Source organism: Danio rerio, chromosome 2, assembly GCF_049306965.1.
Source record: "Danio rerio strain Tuebingen ecotype United States chromosome 2, GRCz12tu, whole genome shotgun sequence".
Classification (NCBI taxonomy): Eukaryota; Metazoa; Chordata; class Actinopteri; order Cypriniformes; family Danionidae; genus Danio; species Danio rerio.
This window is the reverse complement of record NC_133177.1, coordinates 53,925,001-53,952,754: the sequence shown is the minus strand read 5'-3', so window position 1 is coordinate 53,952,754 and position 27,754 is coordinate 53,925,001. Positions and strand designations below refer to the sequence as shown.

General features: G+C 34.0%; 1 protein-coding gene across 16 annotated transcripts in view; it reads right to left on the bottom strand.

The window, feature by feature from the left end:
• Window positions 1-3,964: 3,964 nt before the first annotated feature.
• pde1cb (phosphodiesterase 1C, calmodulin-dependent b) overlaps window positions 3,965-27,754 on the bottom strand; it is a 174,106-nt gene continuing 150,316 nt past the window's right edge. For 4 of the 16 annotated variants that reach the window (XM_073930688.1, XM_009298875.5, XM_073930724.1 and 1 more), the window contains 5 exons: window positions 24,272-24,353; window positions 21,097-21,211; window positions 15,817-15,983; window positions 13,062-13,232; window positions 5,087-6,069 (listed from right to left, as the gene is read on the bottom strand). In XM_073930688.1, coding sequence (XP_073786789.1) covers window positions 6,053-6,069; window positions 13,062-13,232; window positions 15,817-15,983; window positions 21,097-21,211; window positions 24,272-24,353 — 552 coding nt within the window. In that variant the 3' untranslated portion in view covers window positions 5,087-6,052. Of the gene's footprint in view, window positions 6,070-10,424; window positions 10,482-10,955; window positions 13,233-15,816; window positions 15,984-21,096; window positions 21,212-24,271; window positions 24,354-27,754 lie in introns of those variants that run through there. The other 12 variants (XM_073930666.1, XM_073930744.1, XM_073930699.1 and 9 more) reach the window with 6 other exon arrangements.

Sequence of the window (27,754 nt, the reverse complement as noted above, 5' to 3'; positions counted from 1 at the left end):
TACAGTGAAATACCTGTTGTTTTACAGATATGTTCTGTAATAAAAAAAATTTCACATTAAATGTAAATTTTTTACTTTTTTACTTTTCTGCTTTTTAGTGGAAATTTGATGTATTTTCAGAGAGTAACACGTAATTTTAAGTTAATATTTACAGATTATTACTGTAATAATAAGTAAAAAAACACACAGTCAGAAGATAGTTATGGACTGATTTGATTATAAACTCAGCACACACAGACACATTGATTATGAGTCTTAATTTGGTTAGTGAGCATTAAGGCGCGTTTCCCGTGACTCCTTCACTTTGTTATTGTTTTTGCCACCTTTACGCTTGGGATTATTTGTATGCATCTGTTTGTTCCTGTTTCAACCTTTAATTGCAAGATGATTCTGTTAATAAACTTTGTTGTGCATGCGTTCTCACATGACACTACACTTGTTTTTGTTGTTAAAAGATGACCAAATGTGTTATTTGTAAAAAAAGAAATTAAAAATGAGATAGATAACCGTTTTGTATTTTCTCAAGAAAATAGTTTTGAAGTTTAACCTACATCTCCTTAAATATTTGTTCAACTATATTAGTTTATAGTTATTTTTACAGTGTTTTATGACAACAGAAATTATTTGTACCCAAGTTTTTTTTTTCAATCATTCTTTAAGTTCTCAAAAAAGGCATGTTAAAAGTGGAAAATTTCATGTATTATTCAGAGATTTTATGCATAATTACATAAATGAATCTTTGTAATTACATTAAAAACCTGCATAATTACAGTAATTATCCTTATAATCACATTACTATCTGCATAATTACATTAAGAAATTATACATTTACAGTAACAATTTGTAAAATGACAGTAATAATCAGTGCAACTACAGTTCAAATCTGTAAAAACTTGTAATTATGGAAGAAATTACTGTTTTTTGTTTGCTTTTTACAGATTAACTACATTTTTTTATTCTAACAGTTTTTTTTTCAGTTTTTTTACAGTAATTTACCGTCGTCCCTGCTGCCAGAAATGTATTTATTTATTTATTTATTATTATTTTTTTAACATTGCAATGACATCCATAGTATACAATGAAAGTCAATGGCTTTTTCCCCTCACCATTTATCAGTATATCTTTATTTGTGTTCAACAGAAGAAAGAAACTCAAACAGACTTGGAAGAATTTTAATTCGGGTAAACTATCCTTTTTAAAAAACACTGACAATGTGGCATAACAAATTCAGAAAAGCTTATTTTTGAAAGTTAATATATTAGCCACTAAAACAATTAGAAAAATGACTATAGGCAGGGCCAGATTAATATAAGGGCTAGGTAAAGCTGAAGCCCTAGGGCCCCCTTGATTGGCTGAAGAATTAATTTGCGTCATGACTCGGGAAACGCATCTCTGCGTTATGCCGATAATGTGAAGTATTCCGGCTCTGCTGCTCAAAAACAGTGATGCTGATAAACTATATGGCTCAGAGTGGTCACAGCCCACACTGTAAAAAGTACAAACTTAAACAAATTGACTGATTACAAATAAATGAATTGAGTTTGACAAATCTAATTTATGACAGTTTTCACTAATAAATTAAGTTAGTTCATTTAGGTGTAACAAGCAATTTATCATTAATGGCGAACAATACTTGCACTTGCCACAAAACATAAAAGGTTTGTACTGTACTTAAAGTACTGCTACTATTGCTACTATATTAACATGGGAAGGAAAGGATTTGTACTGTAATAAAAGTACTGTTACTATTATTATTATTATTATACTAACATGGGAAGGAAATGATTTGTACTGTAGTCTTTGTACTGTTCCATTCTTGTTCTCTTAAATAAATAACTAAAACTTGTTACACCAAAAAGAACTAACGTAATTTATTAGTGAAAACTGTCATAAAATAAGTTTGTCAAACTTAATTCATTTAATTGTAACAAGTCAAAGTAATTTGCTTAAGTTTGCCCTTTTTACAGTGCAATCTGTATTTCAAGTAGCCCTGTTTTAGCCTCCACACTGTAAAAAATAATAGCCTATATCTACACAATAGAATTGAGGTAACAGACTACAAGCAATATTATAAATTAAATTCAACAAATATGGATTGAGTAACAATTAATTAAATTGGCTTATTTCAAATTAGTCATTTAAAATAAGCAGCTCGAACAGTACTTTTAAAAAAATCTGAAAATTATAACCAAAGTTATTGATCGGTGTAACAGAAAATGATTGTGAATTTGAAAATGCTCATTTTAATTCAGTTGGATTTAATCAATATTTTCTCTTTTTTAAATAATTCAAAAATAATAGCTAGATTCTCAAAATTAAATTGATTAGATTTTATTAAAGACATTTTTAAGTCATTTCAAAGCGAAAAAATGACCTAAAAACAGGAAATTAATTTTATTAAGTGAAGTGTACATATTAAATTTAATGAAATATATAAGGCCAAAGAATGACTTTTTACAATGCATAATGGTGATCAGATGTCCTTTTCCCCCTCAGGAAATTAATTTGAAATGCTTGTATGCCTACTTTAGTAAAATAGAAAACATTTATGATAATTAAATATAAATCAAATAGTGGAAAATTAGATAATAATATTAATTAGCTAACTTATAATAATATTATTAATAATAATAATAGTGATGAAGATAATAATAATAATAATAATAATAATAATAATAGTGATGATAATAATAATATAATAATAATGATGATAATAGTAACAATAATATTAATAATAATAATGATAATAAGAATAATAATGATAATAATAATATTAATAATCATGATAATAGTGATGATAATAATAATAGTAATAATAATAATAATAATAATAATAATAATAATAACAATATTAGTAGTAGTGAAAAAAAACTACTTTTATGAGACGAAAATAAAGATAAAGCAAAATTGGGACTTTGGGTATGCTATAGCAACGGGACTCAGGCATGAATATTTCAGAAAATGCGCTTAAATTGACATGAAAATAGAGCAATAAGTGGGCTGTTCAACATTGTTTATCATGCAAAATATAGTTTCTGTTTTTCATTTTACTGTGAAATGCAAAGTATGTGTTCTTCTTGAGAAAAATCTTGTCACAGAGCCTCCAGAAATCTAGTAAAAAAAATAAATAAATAAAAACATACGGCGTGATATCCAGGTATTGCAGAGCGAGCACAGTGATATGGTTATGACTTACACACAACTATACGTTTAATTACACAACCTCAAGCATCTACGGTGACGGGTGGCTATAGTCTGTGCGTGAGTGATTCCTGCAGAAGACATTTGAGTTGGCTTTTCAGAAAGACTACTTGAAGAAAGGCATCTGAAGGTAAGCAAGAGAGAGGAAAAAAAAAACTAAAATCTTCAGTCGAATCTACACCACAGCTCCGATAGCAAAATACTGCCACTTCATACCCCTTTCTCAGTTATAAAAGCATTGGATCTAAACGCTGACAGTCATTTACATTAATAATACATATAAACATTCAGGGTTTTTCATATGGGTGACCTCTATTAGCAGATGAGGAGTTATATTAGCAGAAATGCATCAGTTCATTGCTGAGTAAAGCGCATTTAAAGGGGTAGTTCACACAACAATTTTATTTACTCAACCATTTACTTGTTCCAAACTTGTTTGAGTTACATTAGTAAGTTGAACACAAAGGAATATGTTTTGAAGAATGCTGGAAACCTGTAATCATTGACTTCCATTGTTTTCCAACTGTAAGTCAATGGTTACAGGTTTTCAGCTTTCTCAGAAATACATTTTTTGTGTGTTCAACAGAAGAAACACACTGAAAAGTTTGGAGGGTGAGTAAATAGTGTGCAAATATTCATTTTAGGGTAAACTAAACCTTTAAAATAGGTTGCAATTGCTTAATATATTGATCACAGAAGATGCAACTGCTAAAAATAGCTTGTTATTTACAATATACTGTAAAGGCATAGTTCACCAAAAACGTCAAATATTGGCATCATTTACTTGCCATTTACTTACTTCAACCTATTCTTTCTTCTATTAAACACCAAAGAAGAAGTTTTGAAGAATGCTGAAAACCAGTAACCATTGACTTTCATAGTATATGTTTTTTTTTGTCTATAGAAGTCAATGGTTACAGAATTTTGTCTTTTTTTTTAAATACAGTTTTTTGTGAGTTTAATAAAAGAAACACACTTAAAAGTTTGGAGGGTGAGTAAATAATGTGAATATTCTTTTTAGGGTGAATTATACCCTTAAAACCTGCTGTAAAAGCTTAATATATTGATCACGGAGGATGCAACTGCTGAAAATAGCTTGTTATTTACAGTATAAAGGCATAGTTCACCCAAAATGTATAATTCTGCCATGTTTTCTCAACGTTTACTTGCTTCAACCCATTCTTCTTTTAAACACAAAAGAATATATTTTGACGAATTCTAAAAACCTGTAACTATTGCTGTTTTTTCCTATGGAAGTCAATGGTGACAGGTTTTCAGCTTTCTCAGAAATACACTTTATTGTGTGTTCAACAGGAAAAACACATTGAAAAGTTTGGAAGGTGAGTAAATAGTTTGTAAATAGTCATTTTAGGATGAACTATACCCTTAAAATCGGTCGCAAAAGCTTAATATACTGATCACAGAGAATGCAACTGCTGAAAATAGCTTGTTATTTACAGTATAAAGGCATAGTTCACCCAAAATGTATAATTCTGTCATGTTTTCTCAACGTTTACTTGCTTCAACCCATTCTTCTTTTAAACACAAAAGAACATATTTTGACGAATTCTGAAAACCTGTAACTATTGCTGTTTTTTCCTATGGAGGTCAATGGTGACAGGTTTTCAGCTTTCTCAGAAATACACTTTATTGTGTGTTCAACAGGAAAAACACATTGAAAAGTTTGGAAGGTGAGTAAATAGTGTGTAAATAGTCATTTTAGGATGAACTATACCCTTAAAATCGGTCGCAAAAGCTTAATATACTGATCACAGAGAATGCAACTGCTGAAAATAGCTTGTTATTTACAGTATAAAGGCATAGTTCACTAAAAACGTCAAATTCTGCCATCGTTTACTCGCCCTTTATTTGTTTCAACCCCTTCTTTCTATTATTAAACAAAAAAGATGTTTTGAAGAATGCTGAAAACCTGTAACCATTGACTTCCATTTGCTTTTTTGATTTTATGGAAGTCAATGGTTACAGGTTTTCAGTTTTTTTAAAATACACTTTTTTGTGTTTGGAAGGTGAGTAAATAGTGTGTAAATATTCATTTTAGGGTAAACTATACCTTTAAAATAGGTCTCAAAAGCTTAATATATTGATCACGGATGATGCAACTGCTAAAAATAACTTGTTATTTACAGTATAAAGGCATAGTTCACCAAAAACGTGCTTCAACCCTTTCTTTCTTCTATTAAACACAAAAGAAGATATTTCGAAGAATGCTCAAAACCCATAGGCTAACCATTGACTTTGGATTTAGTGGTTACAACTATGAAAGTTGATGGTTGCAGCTTTTCAGCTTTCCTCAAAATATCTTTCGTTATTGTTCAACAGAAAAAAGAAATTCATAGAGGTTTACAACCACTTAAAGAGTGAGAAAATTCTAATTTTCGGGTGAACTATTCCTTTAACACAGGCCACATATTATATAAATATACACATCTATTTATATATCTTTAGATATAAATTAAAGTTTCACACTTTAAGTCCAACTGCGAGGCAGCTTAAATGCGGAAAGACATTAAAAGCGTTTGTATGTTTTCTTATAAATGAAGGAGCTTTTCATACGGATCCACCATTTGCATGCGTTTCTAAGTCAATGCAGCCAAGGTTTGGGAAGAAAGAGAGATCTGCTTCTGGGAAGAAAAGCAGCAGCTGTACCTCGTCTGTTCGCAGTGTCCTTCATCATTCATCTAGAAAATGCTTTGGAGTGGAAGAGGCTGAATGCAAAGTGATGTAAGCAATAGTCTTGTCCGCTAGATGGCGCCGTGAATCTTCTGAAGAGTTCATTGTTTACAGCGGAATCTGATGTTGGACAGGGAGACGCCGCTGGATATCACTCACTTCAGGGTTTTGCAGTTTCTGTTAAAAGCACATCGAAGAAAATTGTAGCATTAGAGAAGAAAAAAGTTGCAATCAATCAATCAATCAATCAATCAATCAATCAATCAATAAAGAAAGAAATAAACAAATAAACAAACAAATAAATAAATAAATAAATGTGCTATGTCCGAGGACAGCACATAGACTTAAAATACACAAATGCTTTAATTAAACGTACACATGGACATATGTCAATATAGCTGCATGTTAAATATGTTCATATATAATAACTCAGCTTTCTTAGAAATACATGTTTTTGTGTGTTCAATAGAAGAAATAAACTGAAAAGTTTGGAGGGTGATTAAACAGTGTGTCAATATTCATTTTAGGGTGAACTATACCTTTAAAATAGATTGTAAAAGATTATTATATTGATCACGGAGGATGCAACTGCTAAAAATAGCTTGTTATTTACAGAATAAAGACATAGTTTACCAAAAACGTCAATTTCTGCCATTGTTTACTCGCCCTTTTTTGTTTCAACCTATTCTTTCTTCTATTAAACACAAAAGAAGATATTTTGAAGAATGCTCAAAACCTGTAACCATTGACTTCCATTTGCTTTTTTGATTTTATGGAAATCGATGGTTACAGGTTTTCAGTTTTCTTAAAAATACACTTTTTTTGTGTGTAAAACACATTAAAAAGTTTGGAGGATGAGTAAATAGTGTGTAAATATTCATTTTAGGGTGAACTATACCTTTAAAATAGGTCTCAAAAGCTTTATCTATCCCTGTCCAATAAATACATAAAACAATTATATAAATAAATAAATAAATAAATAAATAAATAAATAAATGTTCTCTGTTCGAGGACAGCACATAGACTTAAAATACACAAATGCTTACATTAAACGTACACATGGACATGTGCTATATAGCTGCATGTTAAATATGTCCATATATAATAACTTTAACTGTTAAAAGCTATTAGTTACTAGTTAATTAGTTAAAACTATTAGCAACTAATAAAATTATGGTAAAAACCTAAACCTTTCTGAATGTGACTGTGATGCAGCAAGTGCACCTTTTGTAAAGCTGCTTTGGAACAATTATAGTGAAAAGCGCTAAACAAAGAAACTTGAAATGAAAATACTTAAAGGGATAGCTCACCCAAATTCAAAATTAAAATATACTCACTATTAATTCACCCTCAAATGGTTCCATATTCTTATGAGTTTTTTTTTTTTTTTTTTTTTGCTTTTGTTGATCACAAATTAAGTTTTTTGTAGAATGTTAGAAACCTGTAACGGTCAGTGTTGGGTGAGTTACTTCAGAAAAGTATTCTATTATTAATTACAAGGGCCAGACAGAATCTGCGGACATTTTTTGCTATTTCTGCACAGAATTATTTTGGGAGTGTCTTAAATAAAACTTTAATATTTGAAATAAAAAATACCTTTTTAACTTTTATTTAAATTTACAATGTAAATCCAATTAGATCCACTTTATTTGGTAAACAAAGGAAGTCTCTCATATAACATATCTACTAAAAGAAAGAAAATATTACTGTACACACTGCACTGTAAATAAATCACATGCATATTTCCATATTGGGCAATAATATTACTGAAATAATTAAAAAACTGAATAAATATAAATTTACACACATTTACTCAAGTAAATACACAGAATTAATGATGGGCTAAAAATCTGCGGAATTCTGCCTGTGCAGATTCCTTGTGGGCCTATTAAATACCTACTTACTAGCAGGACCATTTATGCTGAAGTTGATATTTAGCTGCACCATATTGGTGTTTCACAGAGATGGCAAAAGTACACAAATCCTTTACTAAAGTAAAAGTACAGACACTCATGTTTAAAACGACTCTGTTAAAAGTAAAAGTACTGGCTACACTTTTGTACTTAAGTAAAAGTAAAGAAGTACGGCATCAAAAATGTACAAAAGTAACAAAGTAAAAAGTACTTGTTTCAACCAGTCCAAAGACATGCGGTATAGGTGAATATAGGTAACTAAATTGCCAGTAGTGTGAGCGTGTGTGTGAATGTGACTGTGTATAGGTGTTTCCCAGTACTAGGTTGCAGCTGGAAGAGTATCTGCTGTGTAAAACATATGCTGGAATAATTGGTGGTTCATTCCACTGTGGTTCCCTGATAAATCAGGGACTAAATTGAATGATAGTGAGTGAGAATAGGTAGCCTCACATCTTATTGATACATTAATAAAAAATAACTAGTAGCCAAGCAGCATTATACCCTACAACATTATATTTTTAGTTCAGATTTGAAGTTCATGTGAATGTGAGTGTTTACCAGCGATCTCGGGTTGTTAGATCGCTGGTGATCGTGACAGTATCCATATCTGTATTGTATTGTCTATTTTATTGTCATAAAAATATAATTTATTGCTTTGAAGCAAAGTTGAACTTTCACCATCATTACTCTACACTGTAAAAAAAAAAAAACCTAATTTTACAGAAAATATCCTTAAATTTTTGACAGTAATTTTTTGTCATTTCACATTATATTCAAAACTTAGTAAAATAACAACCAATCTCTCTAAATTAACCGTTTGACTTTCATTTTAGGTACTTTATTATTAAAGATAAATTACTGACATTTGTGTTTTTTATACAGGGAAATTACTGTATTATCTATAATGTATTTTTTCTGTTATTTTAAATTATATTCAAAAGTTCGTAAAAATGACAAACAATATCTGTAAATTAACAGCTTGAATGTTATTTTATGTACTATATAAGTAATGACAATTTACAGCAATTTGTCTGTTTTTTTTACAAAAAAATTGACGTATTATTTACAGTGTTTTTTCCTGTTTTTAAGTACATTTAAAATTACGTAAAATTAAAGTAATAAATTGTAATTACTTGCTCTGTAAAAAAATAAAAATAAATCGTAAAAAAAGGTCAAATGACTGGCAGCTACGGCTGCCTAACAAAAACCATAAAATTAAGGTACAATTTCTTTGTTGAAAAAAAGTGCAAAAAATAATAAATCTACAGATATTTTCATTAAAATGTTTACAGAGAAACACTGTTATTTTAAAGACTTTTCCTAGATTATTACTATTAAATCCATTTAATAAAGTAATACGCTAAGAGTGCTCACATACACCTGTTCCAGATTCCGCTGATTGCACACACACAGTCGGAGGACTGTTATGAACTGATTACATGGACTTTAAAAGCAGCACAGACGCACGCACCAATTGCTTAGTCTTGTTATACTGTTACTGTGAACATTATGACTCGTTTCTCTTCTTTTGTCTTGCTTTGTTTGTTAATTGTTTAAGTTGTTTGCTGCCAGGACTGATCATTTGCTTGTTAATTGACCATGACTCTGGATTCACTGCACACATCTGTATGCAGTTTGCCCCTGTGTTGACTTGCTTGCCTGACCATCTCTGTGTAATAAACCTGCATTTGAATCTGCACTTCTTTGTCAGCGTCCCCTCCATGTTACAGTTCCATTTCATTTAAGATTTGGAACTGAATCATTTCATACAACTTAAACCTCTACATGTTTTAAAGTAATACTATTCAATAAAATGTAATGTTATAGTTGTGAGAATTTTAATCAGTTGTATCTCGTTTGATGTTTTTTCCAAACTTTTTTGATCCAAAATAAAACTGTTAAATTACGACCAAGAGCATGTCTTGGCATTTTATTAAAGGTGTTTAATTGTAAAAATAAAGGTGTTTAATTGTAAAAAAAAAATTTAATAACATTGTTTTTTCTTGAACTTTTAGTGCAGTCACTTTATTGATGGTGTTCGATCATAATAATCTAGGAAAAGTCTGTAAATAACAGTGTTTCTCTGTAAAACTCTTATTGTGTTACTTTATTAAATGGATTTGATCGTAATAATCTAGGAAAAGTCAGTAAAATAACAGTGTTTTTCTGTAAATATTTTAATGAAAATATCTGTAGATTTAATATTTTTTGCACTTTATTTAAACAAAGAAATTTTACCGTAATTTTATGGTTTTTATTTGGCAGCCATAGCTGCCAGTCATTTGACCTTTTTTTTACGATTTTTTTTTACAGTGTAGTCTTCAGTGCCCATTTATTAAAGAAATCCATTTATTATGATAATTTGCTACTTAATAAACCTTTCTTATTAATATCATTAAAGTTAACGATGTTCTGCTGCTTATAATTGCTGTAGAAAGTATGTAATGCAATGTTATTTTTACCCAGATTCTCTTATAAATAGATGGTTTAAAAGAACAGGCATTATTTGAAATAGATCTTCCTTCACTGTCACTTTCAATCAGTTTAATGCATGCTTCCTGAGGTCTTGTTGACCTTAAATTCTTTACAGTGTATGTATTAAAGAGCATGACTGTTTACCGCTGAGTGTTCTCTTATCTTCATCTGCTGGTGATTCTGCCTCTTCAGACACTTCTCCTGTTTGCAGACACCAGAGGGTCAAACATTCAGTGGAAGAGAGTAAAGAGAACAATTCCTGCACATGCAGTCACAGTGTGGAAAACGGTTGGTTTCTCTATTCCGCCCTTAGCAAGATGCCACCCTGGGCGATAACCAATGCCTAAATCCGCCACTGGTTGAGATTTACAGGGGTTTTAAGTTGTATTGGGTCAAGTAATTGAATTATTTTTGAGAAATTAAATTATTTTCAGTCACAGTAATTAGAAAAGTTTGTTTTATGATGTAATTAGAAATTAATTACTTTTTTGAAGTAAATTACCCAACAAAGATGACTACCAATTTCTGTTTTGATCCTGGAGCTATATAATTTTTAAATGAATATCACAATATCTAAATATTTCTCTAGGGCTTTTTACACTGGGTAGTTATTGGAAGCCTGTTTTAGGAACTAGCCATAAGTCTGGTCCCCAGATTTTTTATTTTCATTTATTTACCAAATCAGCGATCAAAGATAGGTTTTGTATTGTAGGTTTTGTGGTAATTGGCACAGAACATTGATATACAATTGAAGTCATAATTATTAGCCCTCTGCTGAATATTTTTCTTTTTTAAATATTTCCCAAATGGCGTTTAACAGAGCAAGGAAATTTTCACTGTATGTCTGATAATATTTTTTCTTCTGGAGAAAGTCTTATTTGTTTTATTTCGGCTAGAATAAAAGCAGATTTTAATTTTTTAAACACCATTTTAAGGTCAAAATTATTAGCCCCTTTAAGCTATTTTTCAATAGTCTACAGAACAAACCATCATTATACAATGATTTGTCTAATTACCCTAGCCTGCTTAATTAACCTAATTAACCTAGTTAAGTCTTTAATAGTTACTTTAAGCTGTATAGAAGTGTCTTGAAAAATATCTAGTCAAATATTATTTACAGTCATCATGGCAAAGATAAAAGAAATCAGTTATTAGAAATGAGTTATTCAAACTATTATGTTTAGAAATGTGCTGAAAAAAAATCTTCTCTCCGTTAAACAGAAATTGGGGGAAAAAATAAACAGAGGGGCTAGTAACTCTGACTTCAAATACAGTAGTATGAATCTAAGAGCAATAAGGAGAGCTAAAGGAGATTATAATGACTATAATTTGTGAATGATACAAACCATGGTAAAAATCTGTATAATATGCCACACTAAAACTTGCATTCTGTGTTTGTACTCTCTGTGTTCTGAAACTTGAAAATATTGTTGCACACAAAATTAATTTTCTCATTATAAATGTACATTTATATCACAGGTAATTCCCACATTTAGACTTTACTTAGAAGAAGGCAACCCAGGCTCGTTCTGAAAATGTACTCCTATATACATTTCTGGAGAGTGCCAAATACGTCCCAGGAGCTACATTTTTTTAGCATTTTCTGTTTTCGCGAATCCACCAGAGGCCGCTGTGTACGATTTTTGAGAACTCAAATTTCTCTCGCGAATGCCATTCTGCTGTTCTCACGTAAATCCACCAGAGACCGCTGTCGAATGACTGACTTACTGACCGATCGACTGAACCACCCTCCTCCTTAAACTCAACCAATAGTGTTTTCAAAAGCACCGATTGACAGGCATGGACCCACTTTCCTAAACCCAACTGACAGTTTTCACAAGCAATCCAAAAAAAAAATAAAAAGAAACTGCCTGGCCTGATTTTTACCACGTTTTCAGATTTTACCACATTTTCACCCTGTTATTTACTTGTTTATTTTGTTTTTTGACTTCTGTTTTTATCTTACATGCTTTCTGGAACAGTTCTTTACCAGACTCAAATACTGTTGTCGTAGTCAACTCCTCTCTGCATCTCAAGTTGGCTGACATAAATGGCAAGCTACTGGGCAAACTGATAACAGCAGGAAAGCCGTCCATTTAGATGTAATCGGCCAGCTGGTAAGCGTGAAAAGGAACGGCATCTTACCGCCCAATAACATTTGTTTTAAAGATGAAACACAGCCATACGTACTTCTGGCTACATAATTCACGATCTCCAGAAATGTATATAGGGCTACGTTTTCAGAATGAGCCTATGCTGGAAGAGAGAGCTATTTTAGTTCTCCCAAAAGGAGTTCCTGTAACTAAAATCATTCCTTTTACCTTTAATATGAACAAATTAAAAATAGTTCTAGGAACTATGAAAAGCTTCTTCAGTCTGAAAGCTCTTATTATAATTATACCATCTCAGATACTGGACTATGGCTGTGGTTGACATGGTCTTAAAGGGATAAGTCACCTAGAGATTAAAATTCTGTCATCATTTACTCACCCTTCACTTGTTTCAAACCTTTATGACTTTCTTTCCTCTGTTGAACACAAAAGAAGATATTTTGAAGAAAGCTGGAAACCGTTCACCATTGACCTCTATTGTATACGTTTTTCCTACTACAGAAAAACTTCTTCTTTTGTGTTAATTAGAGGGATTGAATAGTGAGTAACTTTAATTTTTGGGTGAACTCTCCATTTTAATTGTTTGTTATATTTTGAATTATCCAATCATGGCAATCATGAATAAATAATGAACAATTTGAACTGTAAAAGTCAGATTTTAACAGAATACCGTTCTGTAATTTCTTTGATTTGCCATGGGGACTTTCTTCTGGGGGTCCATTTACCACTCCAGGCTCCGGGTCATCTTTCTTTGGTTCTGAGAGCTCCAGCTCTTTTTTTTGCACCTGGTTTTCTACCTCCTGCTGCTCCTCCAGCTCTCGTTTGGCCTTCTCCTCCGTCTCTGACATGAGACACAGCGGGAAGTGCATTATTCATTATTTACTTGCTCAAAATGCATGAGAGTGAAAAATGTTACAACAGTTTGGATGTACTGAAAGAATACAAAACTATTTAACAGATTAAACCATGAAACAGTTCCCAAGTTTTTAATTTGTAATATGATGTATCCCCAAAAACATTTGATGATTTGATTACAATATTGAAGGAGTTTAATGTACACTTTGCTGGTTTTCTGACCCATGCTTTATTGAAACATTGAATAAAAATCGAAATGTCAACCTGCTTATCGTAAAAGATGTATTTATTTAATTCATTTGCTGGTGGTTTATACTGTGCATGTATTTCAGCCATTTATGCTCTTTAAAGACTTCATTTATTAATAAAATACCTAGTTTAAAATCAGGCATTTTGTAAAATGTTCTCATTGTTCTCAATTGAAATATTTGAATAAAATAAATTGAATATATATATATATATGTATATATATTCCCATTATGTCAAAACTGAATTTTCAGTCATATGATCTTTCAAAAAAATCAATGTAATATGTGACTTTGGACCATAAAATATTATAAAATTGACATCTATAGAGTACATTATCTAGCTGGAAAAAAATAAGCCTCCATTGATGTCTGGCTTGTAAGAATATGACAATATTTGGGATCTAAGGGTTTAAAAAATCCAAATATAAAAAAAAAATCAACTTTGAATTTGTCCAAATTCTTAGCAATGCATATGAGAAATACTTAATAATTAAGTATTTATAATTTACAGTAGGACAGGACGGCAAAATAAAATACATTTATTGACAGTAAAATTGTATTGCCAATGAGCAAGTCGGGAGGTGTCATTTTACTTGCCTTGCCATGACACAGTGATGCTATTGAAAACAACAGGAGGAGGTATACTCCATAGAAATGTCCTGTCTAAATTTTATTTGAAAAGACTTTGCTTTTCTGGTGAGCACACATTGTAACAGTTTCCATATTCTGTGTTTTTCATTTATTTTCGATTGTGAACTGCATTATGGAATGTGGATAACATTTTAATAGTTTGAGACAATATATTGTTTAAGAAATAATATATAGAGAAATAAGTTTGTAAAAAAACAGAAAATGAACAGGCAGTTCATTACAAGGTTTTTGTAGCGTAATATACAACACCAAATCAGACAATATATCACTTTAAACTATTAAAAATGTCCATAAAAGTCACTTTTGTTTAACTTTTCAAGATTAAAAGATCCCATGACGCATTTAAAAAGCATTAAGAAATGGGGGAAAAAACTTAGTTTACAAAATACGGAAAACTGCTAATTTACGGACATTTTTTAGTCGGTGTGGTTCAAGCATGAATAAGTTTAAGTTTATATGTGCAAATATCCAAATAGCAGAATACAAAGCTATTTTGTACACCTGTGCACACATACCGGTCAACAGGGTGCTTCGCTGAAATTAATGGGTTTCTTAGCGTAGTGCTTTCCATGTCTGGTGTAAAAGCCCCCTTTTCCCACACAATAGCCCCTTTAACACAGTGATACCGGTAAATATCTGTAAAATTTCCAGAACGACTTTACTGGTATATTCAAAAAAGCGCTGTTGACACAGGCGAGGAAGTTACGGAATTTTTCTAGAAGTTTATAATGTGTATGTGAGCTGGCGCTCACAGGCTGTTTCACAGACACACGCAAAGCTTGAAGGTAAACAAACAGTGGCTTATCATAAGCATCTTATCGATGATCATTTACACAGTTGGCATTAAGAAGAACATATAAACTTGATCTGACTAACTTCTAGCAGCTAAACGCGTCTGGGAAAATATTCAAAGGCTTTTATTCTCATAAACCGCGCGGACGTAAAGCATCTGACTGTTCTGATTGGCTAAAGCAGACGTCTCACGTCAGCACGTTCTAGACGTGCATGGGCTCTTTCCGGCAATCTTCCTTCTGCGTTCACACAGTGCAGCATTACGGCAAATTACCGGTAATGTTACAACTTCTCTTTCCGGAAAAAAGCCAGAACGAATTTATTGGTATTTTCAAAAGGGACCTGTTCACACATACAACCTTTCCGGAAAATTGCCGGTTATTTTCCGGAAAGGTCTGTATGTGTGAAAGGGGCTAATGACTACAGCTGGAGTGAGAGTGAAACCAGCGTTTTCACAACATGCTTTTTTGGCTGTATTTTCAACTATTTTTTTTTCTTTCAAACAACTGGTGCATTCCTTTTACTCCTTGTTTACTGTTCAAATGTACTACCCTTTTGTTATGTTCATGGCTGTTTTTACTTATTGACTTCAATTATAATGTCATTTTTTGATTGCGAAGCCTTGACACTAAATAATCATCCATTCTTGATTGTAGGTGGTTTTCCACGAACAATTTGCCCAGAGTGTATTGTTGATTTTTTTTCAAAGCATATTGCGTAAAAATGTGTCAAAATAAGATTCATCACCAAAAAAATCTTTCCATTTGTTGAAACAGAGAAAGTTGTGGCCAAAAATCCCCCCAGAGTGGAAGAAAACAACTCCAATGGCACACAAGAGTTAAACGTGTATTCTTGCAGTGATGAAGGATCTGCTCTTACCTTTAGCTGCCTGCATCTTCCAGCGCTCTCGATTCAGAGAAACCTCCTCATTCCAGAGGGCCTTGAAGTTCTTCAGGTCCACAGTGAGAAGTGAGCCGTTGTGAGATGAGCTGCTGTCAGAAGCAGAGCTGTTCACACTGCTGCGCTTCACATCTCCGCCAGTAATACTGATGATGATGTTGAAGGGGATGACAGGACACAATGTTAACTCATCTTATTGACCTTGGTCTTTCACATAAGAGTAATTGCAGCCATTGGAAACTAATTGTCGCGAGACTTGCGACCTCATTCACTTCCATTGATTTTTAACCGTATAAACCAGCTTGTAATGCTGCTTGATGCAAATTGGCATCTTCGTATACATTTAACATGTATGAACATAGTTGAAGTCAGGATTATTAGCCGCCTTGTATATATTTTTCCCCAATTTCAACATAGTTTTAATAACTCATATAAAAGCTGGGTTTTTTTTTATCTTTGCCATGATGACAGCACATAATGTTTGATTACATATTTCTCAAGATACTAGTATTCAGCTTAAAGTGACATTTAAAAGCTTAATAATTAGGCACATTGGGGTAATTAGGCAAATCATTGTATAACAGTGGTTTGTTCTGTATATTTAATCAAACAAAAATATTGCTTAAAAGGGCTAATATTATTGACCTTAAATTGCTTCTAAAAAACTTAAAAACTGCTTTTGTATTAGATGAATTAAAACAAGACTTTCTCCAGAAGAAAAAATATTATAGAAAATACTGTGAAAAATATTTGCTGTTAAACATCATTTGGGAAATATTTGAAAATTAAAAAAAAAAATCACAGGAGGGCGAATCATTTTGACATCAACTGTATGTGACAAGAGCAAAAATGTTGTATATTGAAGTTTATACATTCAAGCTGTAAAAATAAGCTTTCCGTTGATGTAAAGTTTGCAAGGTATACAACTACTTTAAAATTTGGATTCTAAAGGGTTAAAAAATACTAATAAAAATACTAATAAAATAATAATAAATACTAATAAAACTTTGTTTAAATTATGTGCTTAGCAGTGCACATTACTTAGCAATACACATTACTTATTACAAAAATCTACTAAATATCTTCATGGAACATGATTTTTATTTAATAGAATAATATATATATATAATTTTTTGGCACAAAAGAAAAACTTTTTATTCCAATTTAATGTCATTTTGAAAGGTTTGGTCCCTTAACAAGTGAGAGGCACATACGCAAACTGTTGTGATTCCTATAGCGTTCACTTGATTTGGATGTAATTACACTCAAATTAAAACAGACAGCCTGCAGTTAAAGCACATCTTTTTTATTTCAAATCCATTTGTTGGTATATAGAACCAAAAATCCTAGCATTGTGTCGATGTCCCAATATTTATGGACCTGATATTGTGTGTGTGTAATATATTGATATTATATCCATATTTGTAGTTCCAATGGTTCAAAAAATATATTTAAAAGGGCATTTTTGCCATATATGTTGCTATATAATATATATTATATATTTTTTATACTACATATTTTATATGTGTGAAATCCTAACATTAATTTGACATGAACTTATTTCTTTATGGCACTTGTGTTTAGAGAAAGCAGTTTGACCATTCACTGATGTTTTCCCATGGACAAATTTCTAAAACAACTGCAAAAAGAGCTCACTACTTAATTGCAGAATAAAGAGAATACAGTAATACTAGCCTGTTGATTGCTTGATTCCGATTGGATGATGAACAATGTAAGGTGTGCAGTTGTTTTGAGATAACCACAAAGCTAAATTAGTTTTGACCACATTACAGTTCCATATCACTACACTGAATTATAATGATTTCAGATATTTCACAGCTACAACAGTCAAAAATTACATCAAAACACAACAGAAGGCTTTGGAGGAGATGCGTAAAAGACTAGTCCTACACACAAGAGCAGTTTAAGGACAAAAACTAAAAATGCCTCAAATACAACATCTTAACTGTCTCTTTAGGTGATGGAACCATAGCAGAATAATAGTCCATTGAATCATTAGAAAATACCACACAGTGTAACAGCCACACCACAAATGATTTTTCTAATAATTCGAGGTCAGCTATTAAATGCATGTATCATGACATCACAAACCCACCAGAAGACATTGAGTCTTTAGACATGCAGTGAGCTTCTGTGACATCCCCATATGTGCTGAATGTCATTTAACTGTACATCTTTCCTCACGATTGTGTTATTTTCCTGCTCTGTTGATCATTAACATGCTGCCGCTGTTCCTGCATTGTGTCCTTTCTGTGAACCTGCTTTAGTCGTCCATATATTCTAAAAGGATGGGATATAATTCAGTCTTTTATATGCAGAAAGCGTAATCTATTGCAAAAGAAAGGTGCACTAATGCCAATAAATGCTTGTGTATGATATTTGTATGCAAAGAAGGCCTGTAATCTGTGATCAAAAATGAGCTGTAATACTGTTCCTGTTGTACAGTACACAGTGTACATGTCCTTTTTACAGTGTCCTTGTGTGTAGGACTAGTTTCTTAGACATCCAAAGCCTTCAGTTTAGATTCACATTTACATTTAACCATTTGGCACAGGGCTTCTCAAAGTCTTGGTATTCAATCCGGACCCGACTCCATTTCGTATTGCAAGACCATTAGTAAAGGATTTAAATTGCGGATTTCCTTCATTGATAAATGCATAAACCTTGTAAATGAACGGTTTAGTTGTTTGTATTTTTGTATATAAAAAAAAGAATACATGCCGAAATAAAATCGACGGCAAAATATTAAAAGTTTTGCTGCGTGACTCTGTTGTCATGACATCCAGTGATCATAGGAGGCTTCACGTGATCGAGCAGCTAATCGTGCGTGTGCTCACATGTTTTAATACCGCAGCAAAGTGATCTATTCAATGGATGATGTCGGTTTCACAGAAAAGAAAACTTGATGAAGAGAATACACAGTTGAATGGACAGATAAGTTGTGTTTATTTTGGATTAAGCCAGCACAAAGCTATTCTGCTTGATCTGTAATCAGACAATTGAAGTAGTAAAGAGTGAAAATCTAAAACATCACTAAACGAAACATGGACATTTTAATCTGTAGTATCCACAAAATACAGATATAAGGACCGCAAAACTACAACACCAAGTTTTCATTACACACCTTTTGTATTTTTCGGAGGTAGACCGGAGAAAAACAGTGTTATTTGCAAGTTTGTCCTCCGCAATTAATAACAAAAGAAAAAAAAATAGAGTGAGAAAATTTAGCTGACGTGGTTAACGCAGTGGGGTCTGAACATCGCACTGTGAGTGAATGAAAAAAGAAATGGTCCAATGTAAAGGTGCAGGTTAAGAGGAGAACAGCGACGCACTGTCAAAGTGTGGACCGAAGAGGCAGGGGAACAGGGCATGCTGAACTAACACTCTTTAAGGAGAGAGTTGCCTCAATTGCGGGCGACACTTTACTGTCTGGAGTAGTATCTGTGTCTATGGGAGACACAGATGTATTTGAGGAACACTTTACTAGGGCGGTTTTTCAGCTGCCCAATCACTCGCTTTACAACTGACCGATTGCGAGAATGGGCATCATTGTATCTGCTCTCTTGGGCAGTTTGTGGGTTGTATATATATAGCCGATACGCACTTAGGGTGCAATGGTTACAATATTTCTCAGTGTATTAGTTTAAATAGTAAGATACACAACAACAGGCCAGATCACCAGGTTCGCTACGGGAAGGCAAAATGAAGCAGACACACCAACACAAGAACCAGACAGACCAGAAGTTGATAAAATTGGTAATATATATATTGTGTCAATTACCAATTATTGACACAATATATTGTCAATTCATCAATGTTTTCACATGTGTTGGGGCAGTACTTCCCTCCAATTACATTAGGAAAACCGATGATTGCTACAAATTGCACAAATAGCAATGTTTGGATGGTCAACTGCATGGTATGGAAACCTTATATACCTGCTAGACATGCGGATGATCCCATCCCATACAGCTGGCATTGCACAATACTTTGTAGTGTGCAATTTAACATTATTGCCTCTAGGAGTCGCCAACGGAAATAAAACAAAAGAGAGATGAGAGTGTTTCTACAGGTGGTTTGTCAACCCCACTCACCTATGTAAGGCACATTTTATAAATGCACTTTTTATATGGATATGGAGTGACTGTAAGAAAGTGTCTGGTGGAAATGTGCAAAACTGGTGCAAGTGTTGGTTAAAGTGACAGAGATGAAAGTTGAGATGAAAGTTGAGTGTTTTATCTACAGGTGATTTGTCAAGCCCACTCACCTGTGTGAGGCACACTCAAAATTCCATAATGTTTTGAGGTTGCCATGTGATGATTTTTGACTGTTGCAGCCTTGAAAAAAACTGAAATAAATCAGCAGATTGATATGGAACTGTAATGTGCATCAAGACCTGAATTGAACTATTTTAGTCTAATGGTTTTTAAAAAATACCTGCACACCTTAGAATGTTCATCAGCCAATCAGAATAAAGCATTCGATAGCCAAGTGTGAAGCCAGCATATAGAGAACAGTCCCAGAACATTGAGTAACCATAGCTGTGTCTCATTTCAGAGGCTGCATCCTACGAAGGAGACACATTTGGAGACACATTTGGAGGCTGCGTTTAAAGGTGCCTTCAAATTTTTTTGAAATGAGACAGCCTTCATCACGCCACGATGGCGCAGTGCACTTCGAATGCATCCTAAAGAGGATGCAGCCTCTGAAATGAGACTCAGCATATGTTTAAAAGTTGTGTTAGCATTCTTAAAAAGCGTTCTTAAAACATTACCATATGTGAATGGAATATTCCAACAATGTTTTAAATAACATTTCGAGAACATTAATACAACATGCTAAACTAAAGCATTATGAACATGTTTTGAATATTATTATATTAATATTATTATAACAAACAAAAACTATGTAATAGATTTTGAAGATTCTAAAAACATTTTAAAATAATGTTCTATGACTTAATGGGATCAGGAGAATGTTTTTACAACCTATAACTGTTAGCTAGAATTAAAGATCAGAATCACTGGCTCATTCAGTTGTTTTCCTCTAAACAATTAAAGTTCAGTTGTACTGGGTTAATAGGAATGACCACAATAGCATCAGTGAATTGGGTTTCTGTAAAAAGACAAGCTTTGCCGCAATCCACGTTTTTAGGGGCCTGTGCAGTAATTTAACTGTTTATCTTAATGCATATTCCTGTCCTGCACAAACTAAAGATGTAAATCAGACTTTCCAAACCTGCGAAATCCAGACAGTCCTGAACTTGTGGCCTCTTCAATGAGTGGCGTTACGATCTTCTCGGTCATATCCGTCAGAACCGTGAAAGTTGGAACAACGATAAAGTCAATGAAGCCTAGAGGAATCGAAAAAGAAAATGTTAATTGTTTAAGAACCCAAATATTAGAAAGTTAATAAAAAATACAGTTAAACACATAACTATTAGCCATCCTGTGACGTTGTAATTATTTTTAACAAATATTTCCCAATTGTTTTTAGCGTTTTTCAACTGATTTCCTTTTTTTTTTTTTTTTTGAAAAAAAAAAAAATTTAATTACAAATTTCTAATAATTAATTTCTGTCTTTGCCATGATTTCATTCATTCATTCATTCATTTTCTTGTCGCCTTAGTCCCTTTATTAATCTGGGGTCACCACAGCAGAATGAACCGCCAACTTATCCAGCAAGTTTTTACGCAGCGGATGCCCTTCCAGCCGCAACCCATCTCTGGGAAACATCCAAACACACATTCACACACACACTCACACACTACGGACAATTTAGCCTACCCAATTCACCTGTACCCCATGTCTTTGGACTGTGGGGGAAACCGGAGCATCCGGAGGAAACCCACTCGAAGGAAGGGAGAACATGCAAACTCCACACAGAAACGCCAACTAAGCCGAGATTCGAACCAGCGACCCAGCTGTGAGGCGGCAGCACTACCTACTCCACCACTGCCTCGCCGCCATGATTTCAATACATAATATTTCACTAGTTATTTTGCAAGATACTAGCTTAAAGTGCTAAACTAGGTTAATGCTAAGTTAATAATCAATTTATTTGACAAAAAAGTCTTAATTGGACTAATAATATTGATCTCAATAGTTTTGTAAAAATTCTTTTTATTATTCTCACCAAACTAAACAAAACAAGACTTTCTCCAGAAGACACATTTATTGGTTAATGCTGTGAAAATACTTGCTCAGCTAAACAAAACTTGGGAAATATTTGCAAATTAATTCAAATTTCACAGCTAATTTTGTGTTCAACTGGATTTGTTTAGGCCAGGGGTGTCCAAACTCGGTCCTGGAGAGCCTGTTTTCTGCTGAGTTTAGCTCCAACTTGCCTAACACACCTGCCAGGAAGTTTCTAGTATTTCTAGCAAGAGCTTGATTAGATGATTCAGGTGTGTTTGATTAGGGTTGGAGCTAAACTCTCTTGGACACTGGCCCTCTAGGAGCAAGTGTGGACAGCCCTGGTTTAAGCTATTGCAAGTGTAAGTCTTTCTAAATCTGTACACTCTTGGAAATAAAGGTACAAAACGTGTCACTGGAGTGGTATCCTTTTAAAAAGTACACTTCTGTACTTAGCAGGTCAACATTTGTACCTTAAATGTACATATTAATACCACAAAAGTACAAACGTGTACCTGATAGTACACTTACGACAGTTGCAGTGTCCAAATTTGCATACTATCCATCCTAAATAGTATTCGAAAATAGAATTAGTATGTCCCAAACCATAGTATGTTGAAAAGAGTATACCAAATGTTCCTAGATTTCTGGTAAAATTTTAAAGTATAGAAGCATCCATACTCTAAACGCTAATATTGCGCACAGTAGATTGCACGTTGGACGTGAACTTGATCGGAACTAAAAATTTGGGTTAAAAATATAAACAAACTACAAACATGGTGGACACGTGAGACCAACTTCAAGTAGAGGCTTCTGTAAAGTTGTTTGAATGACTGTTAATCAATATCTAGCCAACTGGAACATGTTTAAGCCACATACTCCATGTTATATTTCATCTGCAACAACGTGAACCTACTGTATATCAAGGTATGTTTGGACATTAACTTCTAAATCCAGAATTACTCAAAGACCTGAGGAGATTTCTCTGCATAAAAGACTCGAAAATGGCAGACTAACACTGCTGATTCTCTAATAATGTAGGTAATTAAATATGATGAAATGTGGATGATGTGTCAACATGATTTACATGGGACATAACAAAGCAACATGACGATCTGTTATTGAGAAAATAGTATGTCTCAAAGCTTGCATACTCTTCTGTTACACACTCAAAAGTATATACTTTTCTCTTACAAAAAAGTACATCATTTTAGGGGCATAGTACAAGTATGTAAATTGGAATGCAGCAAGTGTTTCCCCACCCTGTTCCTGAAGGCACACCAACAGTACACATTTCAACCTCTTCCTAATCAAACACACCAGAATCAACTCATCAATAGAACATTAGAAGAAATTCCAAAACCTCAAATGAATGGGTCAGATGTGAGGGAGACATCACAAATATGTACTGTTGGTGTGCCTCCAGGAACACGGTTGGGAAACACTGCCTTAAGATACAAAGTTGTAACCCAAAGGTACAAAAAAGGCACCAATATGCACATGTAAGATACAAAACTGTACCTTTGATTAGATACAACCTCAAGGCCCGTGCACATCGGGATGCTTTTTCCTCGTTTTCCGTCAACGTTTAACACCTCTTGACTAAATAAAGGGAGCCTATGTGATCGAGCACACCAATGCGCAAAACGCCAGGCGTAAAAGTGCCATTTTTTAAGAAACGCCTCATGCTCGTTTTTTTTGTTTTAACATATCGAGTCAAAACCTTTTCCACCAATCAGATCGGCACTTTTGTTCACATGCACGGAGCTGCTGAAGTTAAAGTAAACAGCACTTGGAGGCGCTCAAGCGCTCAATGCGAGCGCACATTGAGGAAGATGCAAAGAGGCGATATAAACGTGGAGCTGCTTATAGCACTGGTGAACAATAATCATTTCTAGAGCTGGAGCGGCTACTTGAGCCATGCATGCTTATTCAAACCGCCAGTAACTTTAACGACAAGCGTGTCAACTTTCTCTCTTCTTCGTCTGCGTTACAAGCGGGTGTCAGAAGTTTAAAGTTGTGTCGCGCCATCTGAAGTCAAGGAGTGATTTTGCATACTCTTCTACTCGACGCCAGTGAAAATGGCTTCGGTTTCAATCTGGAAAAACGCCTCAAAAAAACCCCGAGGATAAGCGTCCCGGTGTGTACAAGACTTCAGTGACAGGTTTGTACCCCTATTTCTGAGAGTGTATTACAAACATAATTCCTTATTTTGCAATTGCAATTTAGGTAAACTTTAGCAAGATTCTGTGTATTTAGCACATGTTTGTGTCACTCACCAATCTGGGACTGGGCAACCATAGTGGATTTACGGTCACACAGAGGTGAGAAAGGTAAACCCAGCTCTGCCTCTTTATCGCCCTGCAAACACAAACACATGATTCAACTGCACTGCTGGAAGAAAATATTACACAGCACTGTGTCCAGGGGGAAATTACGATGATTCTAAACATATGGCACAAAGTTTGTTGGTTTGTTTACACTTTATTGTCCCCAATGGGAAAAGTTGTGTTGAACCCTTGGCCTGCATTTGAATATACTGAACAAAAACACAACACAAGCATTCAATCATCGACACAAATATTACATATTTAAATATTTGTAATTGTAAATATACGTAGATATGAAATCTTGTTTTCACAATAATTTACATTTTTAAATTTAACTTTCCTCCTCTGAATTATCACTTTACATCTACTGCCTGTTTTCTGACTTCTGGGTCTGATTTATAAGATTTGCATAAAAAAAAAAAATATTAAAAACCTAAAAGTGAATGTACACCAGAAAAAAAGTCAATTCATTTATTAGTGATAATGGCTCATATGATGATTTAAAGTGGTTTAATTAAGTCAACATTTAAGTTATCGTAATTACGCTTACTTAAGCTTTACTTACAACTGCGCACATTCACCTGTCAAGTTTGTTTTTTATAGATCAAAACTTGTGGGAAGTGGCATACACACATTTCCACCCGTTTTGTGTGTACACCATGTTTATAAATGAGACCCTCTGAGTTTACATCTCACAACTTACATTTTATTTCGCTAAAGTTTGTTTACGTCACACATTTTTTTTTTTTTTTACCTGGGAATGAAAGTTTTGAGACAAAATTCAAGATACAAATCTGCTATTAATCATGCAATAACAATTATATAACTTTCAAAATTGGACAAAATGAATAGACTAATATACAGTGCAGGGTAAAAAAAGTAATCTATTACAATCTTAAGCCTATTTTAATGTTTAAAAAAAAAGCAAAACTAACATAACACAAATTTACTAAGTAGTGTTAGATATGAACTAGGTAGTAACACTTTTATATAGTTGTAGTTACAAAAATGACCAAAAGGGTACCTATTATGCTAATTTTTACAATATATAAAATGTCTCTGATGTCCCTAGTAGTATGTGAAGTTTCAACTCAAAATACCCACCAAATATTTTTTTCCTAATAAAAACTACCCCTTTTATGGGGTATTAATATTCTCGTGGTTTGCGAGAATAAATAGACCTGTGATCATTTTGAGTTTACTTGCTCCATTCGCTCATGAAATTCGCTTCATTTGTGCGTAAAATTCACTCCACAACAGATGCGCATTCGCGTCAAGGGCAGGGCTTATGTCCGCCCAGTAACTCTAGTTTCATTGCTAAATGGTTTACATGGATTTTATTGAGAGAGTAGCTGTGCTTTATGTGCTTTAGGAAGGCTGAAAAACAGTGGATTCTGCACCGTGTCTGAGTCCACTGGATCTTTTCTGAGGTGCATCCAGGTCTGAGTTAATCAACTCTTCCAGAAACTATACCTGGATGATGGAAGCTTTCAGCAATGCTTCCGACTGAGCTCAGCTCAGTTCGATGAGCTGTTGTCCGTTGACGGCAGCAGGATTTCCCTTCGGCACACCAACAACAGGCGCTACATCATGATCACGCCCATACTAGAGCAAGCTCCTGAATGGTTAACACAGTGTTAATGTTCGCTAAAGTTCAGATTTTCCAACTCGAGCGATTTACATGATAAACATGCAATGCTCAATTTGCGCCACTTCATTCGTGCCACCTCATTAGTGCAAACAGCGCCGCAAGATGTCTGATCATGTCTTTTCATTGACTTAACATGTTGATCATTCGTGCTTGATGCTTCATCCGAGTCTGGTGTGAACGCACCATTAGGCTTTGATGACTGTTGCTTTAAATGCAAATGAGATTTTTAAAAGGGTGTAGAGCAACAAACACCTGTGCATCAGAATAGCGGCAGATTCAAAACAGGACTAACGTTATCTTTGTGAAAAAATGAAAATGAAAAACGAAGTGGCAGAAGAAGGATGTCTATGGAAACTGCGGTTTTCATTTGTGCATTGCTGACATTAGCCCTTTTCACACATACAGACCTTTCTGGAGAATTGTATGTGTGAACAGGCCCTTTTTGAAAATTCCGGTTAATTTGTTCCAGCAATTCTCCGGAAAGAAAAGTGGTAACATTACCGGTAATTTGCCAGAATGCTGCTCTGTGTGAAAGCAGAAGGAAAACTGCCAGAAAGAGTGCAATCTACTTCATCCAATCAAAACATTCAGACAAAATCAAGTTCGCGCAGTTTATGAAAATAAAAGCCTTTGAATATTTTTTAGACACATTTATCTGCTAGATTTTAGACAGATAATCATGTGTTCCTTCTGAAGGCCAACTATGTAAAAAATTATCGATAAAATGCTTATGATAAACTGCTGTTCGTTTACCTTCAAGCTCTGGTTGATGCACGTTAAGGAGCCGGTCAGCACCAGGACACACACATTTTATGAGCATCTTGACATCTGAGAGTGTTCCTCCAAACAGTATGTTTTTATACAAGTTGTTCACAATACTTATCCATCCACAGAATTTGTAATGTAGTTAAATGTGTAAACATTTAGCTGCGGTGCGCGTTTCCGCCTTTGGATGTCTCTGAGACAAAACAGCTGCACCAATGTTAAAGCTTTAAATAAAAGTGAAACCATTAACAAAAGGCAGACCCCTTCTATGATTAGAAATACAAGCGCAGCCGTTTATAGGTCATTTCTGGTTAATGATGTCAGAATTTACCGGTATGTTGGAATGGATGTGTGAATGGTCTTTTTCAGAAAAATTACGGAACATCCTTGTCTGTGTAAACACATTTTTTATGAATTTACCGGTAAAGTCGTTCTGGAAATTTTCTGTATGTTTACCGGTCTCACTGTGTGAAAGGGAATTTTATCTTCAGCAGGTACAATATTAAAACACTAATGGCGGATGGCTGCTTCTCACTCAGGGCTGTCTATGCTACACTGTCAGAAATAAAGGTACGCAAGCTAGAGGTCGGCATTCTTAAATTTCCGAATAAAGCGCGGGAGTGGTCGGTGACGGGTTTAATTTGGGACGGGAACGGGCCGTCTAGCAATATCGCTCCCAACTCCCAAGCGAGCAAGCACATGTACTGTATGTATGTGTGTGTATGAAATAGCGCGATGCTGTGTTTAGCTTGTTTGTTGCTGTGTGTGTGCGTGCGCGAATGAGAGGTGTGTGTGTGTGTGTGTGTGTATGTGCGAATGAGAGAGAGGGAGCTTTGTCTGTGTGTTTGTGCTTGGTGCTTATGTGTGAGTGTGTGTGTGTGTGTGTTTATACAGACAGCTTGTACTAGGCTGTCTGGACTCTGTATAGCTGGGTGGTTTTAGGTTTTGTTCTCCCCTCGCTCTTTAGCGGGATCGGGCGCGGCGAGTAGAAAAGGGTCAAGTCAGGCAGCGGGACA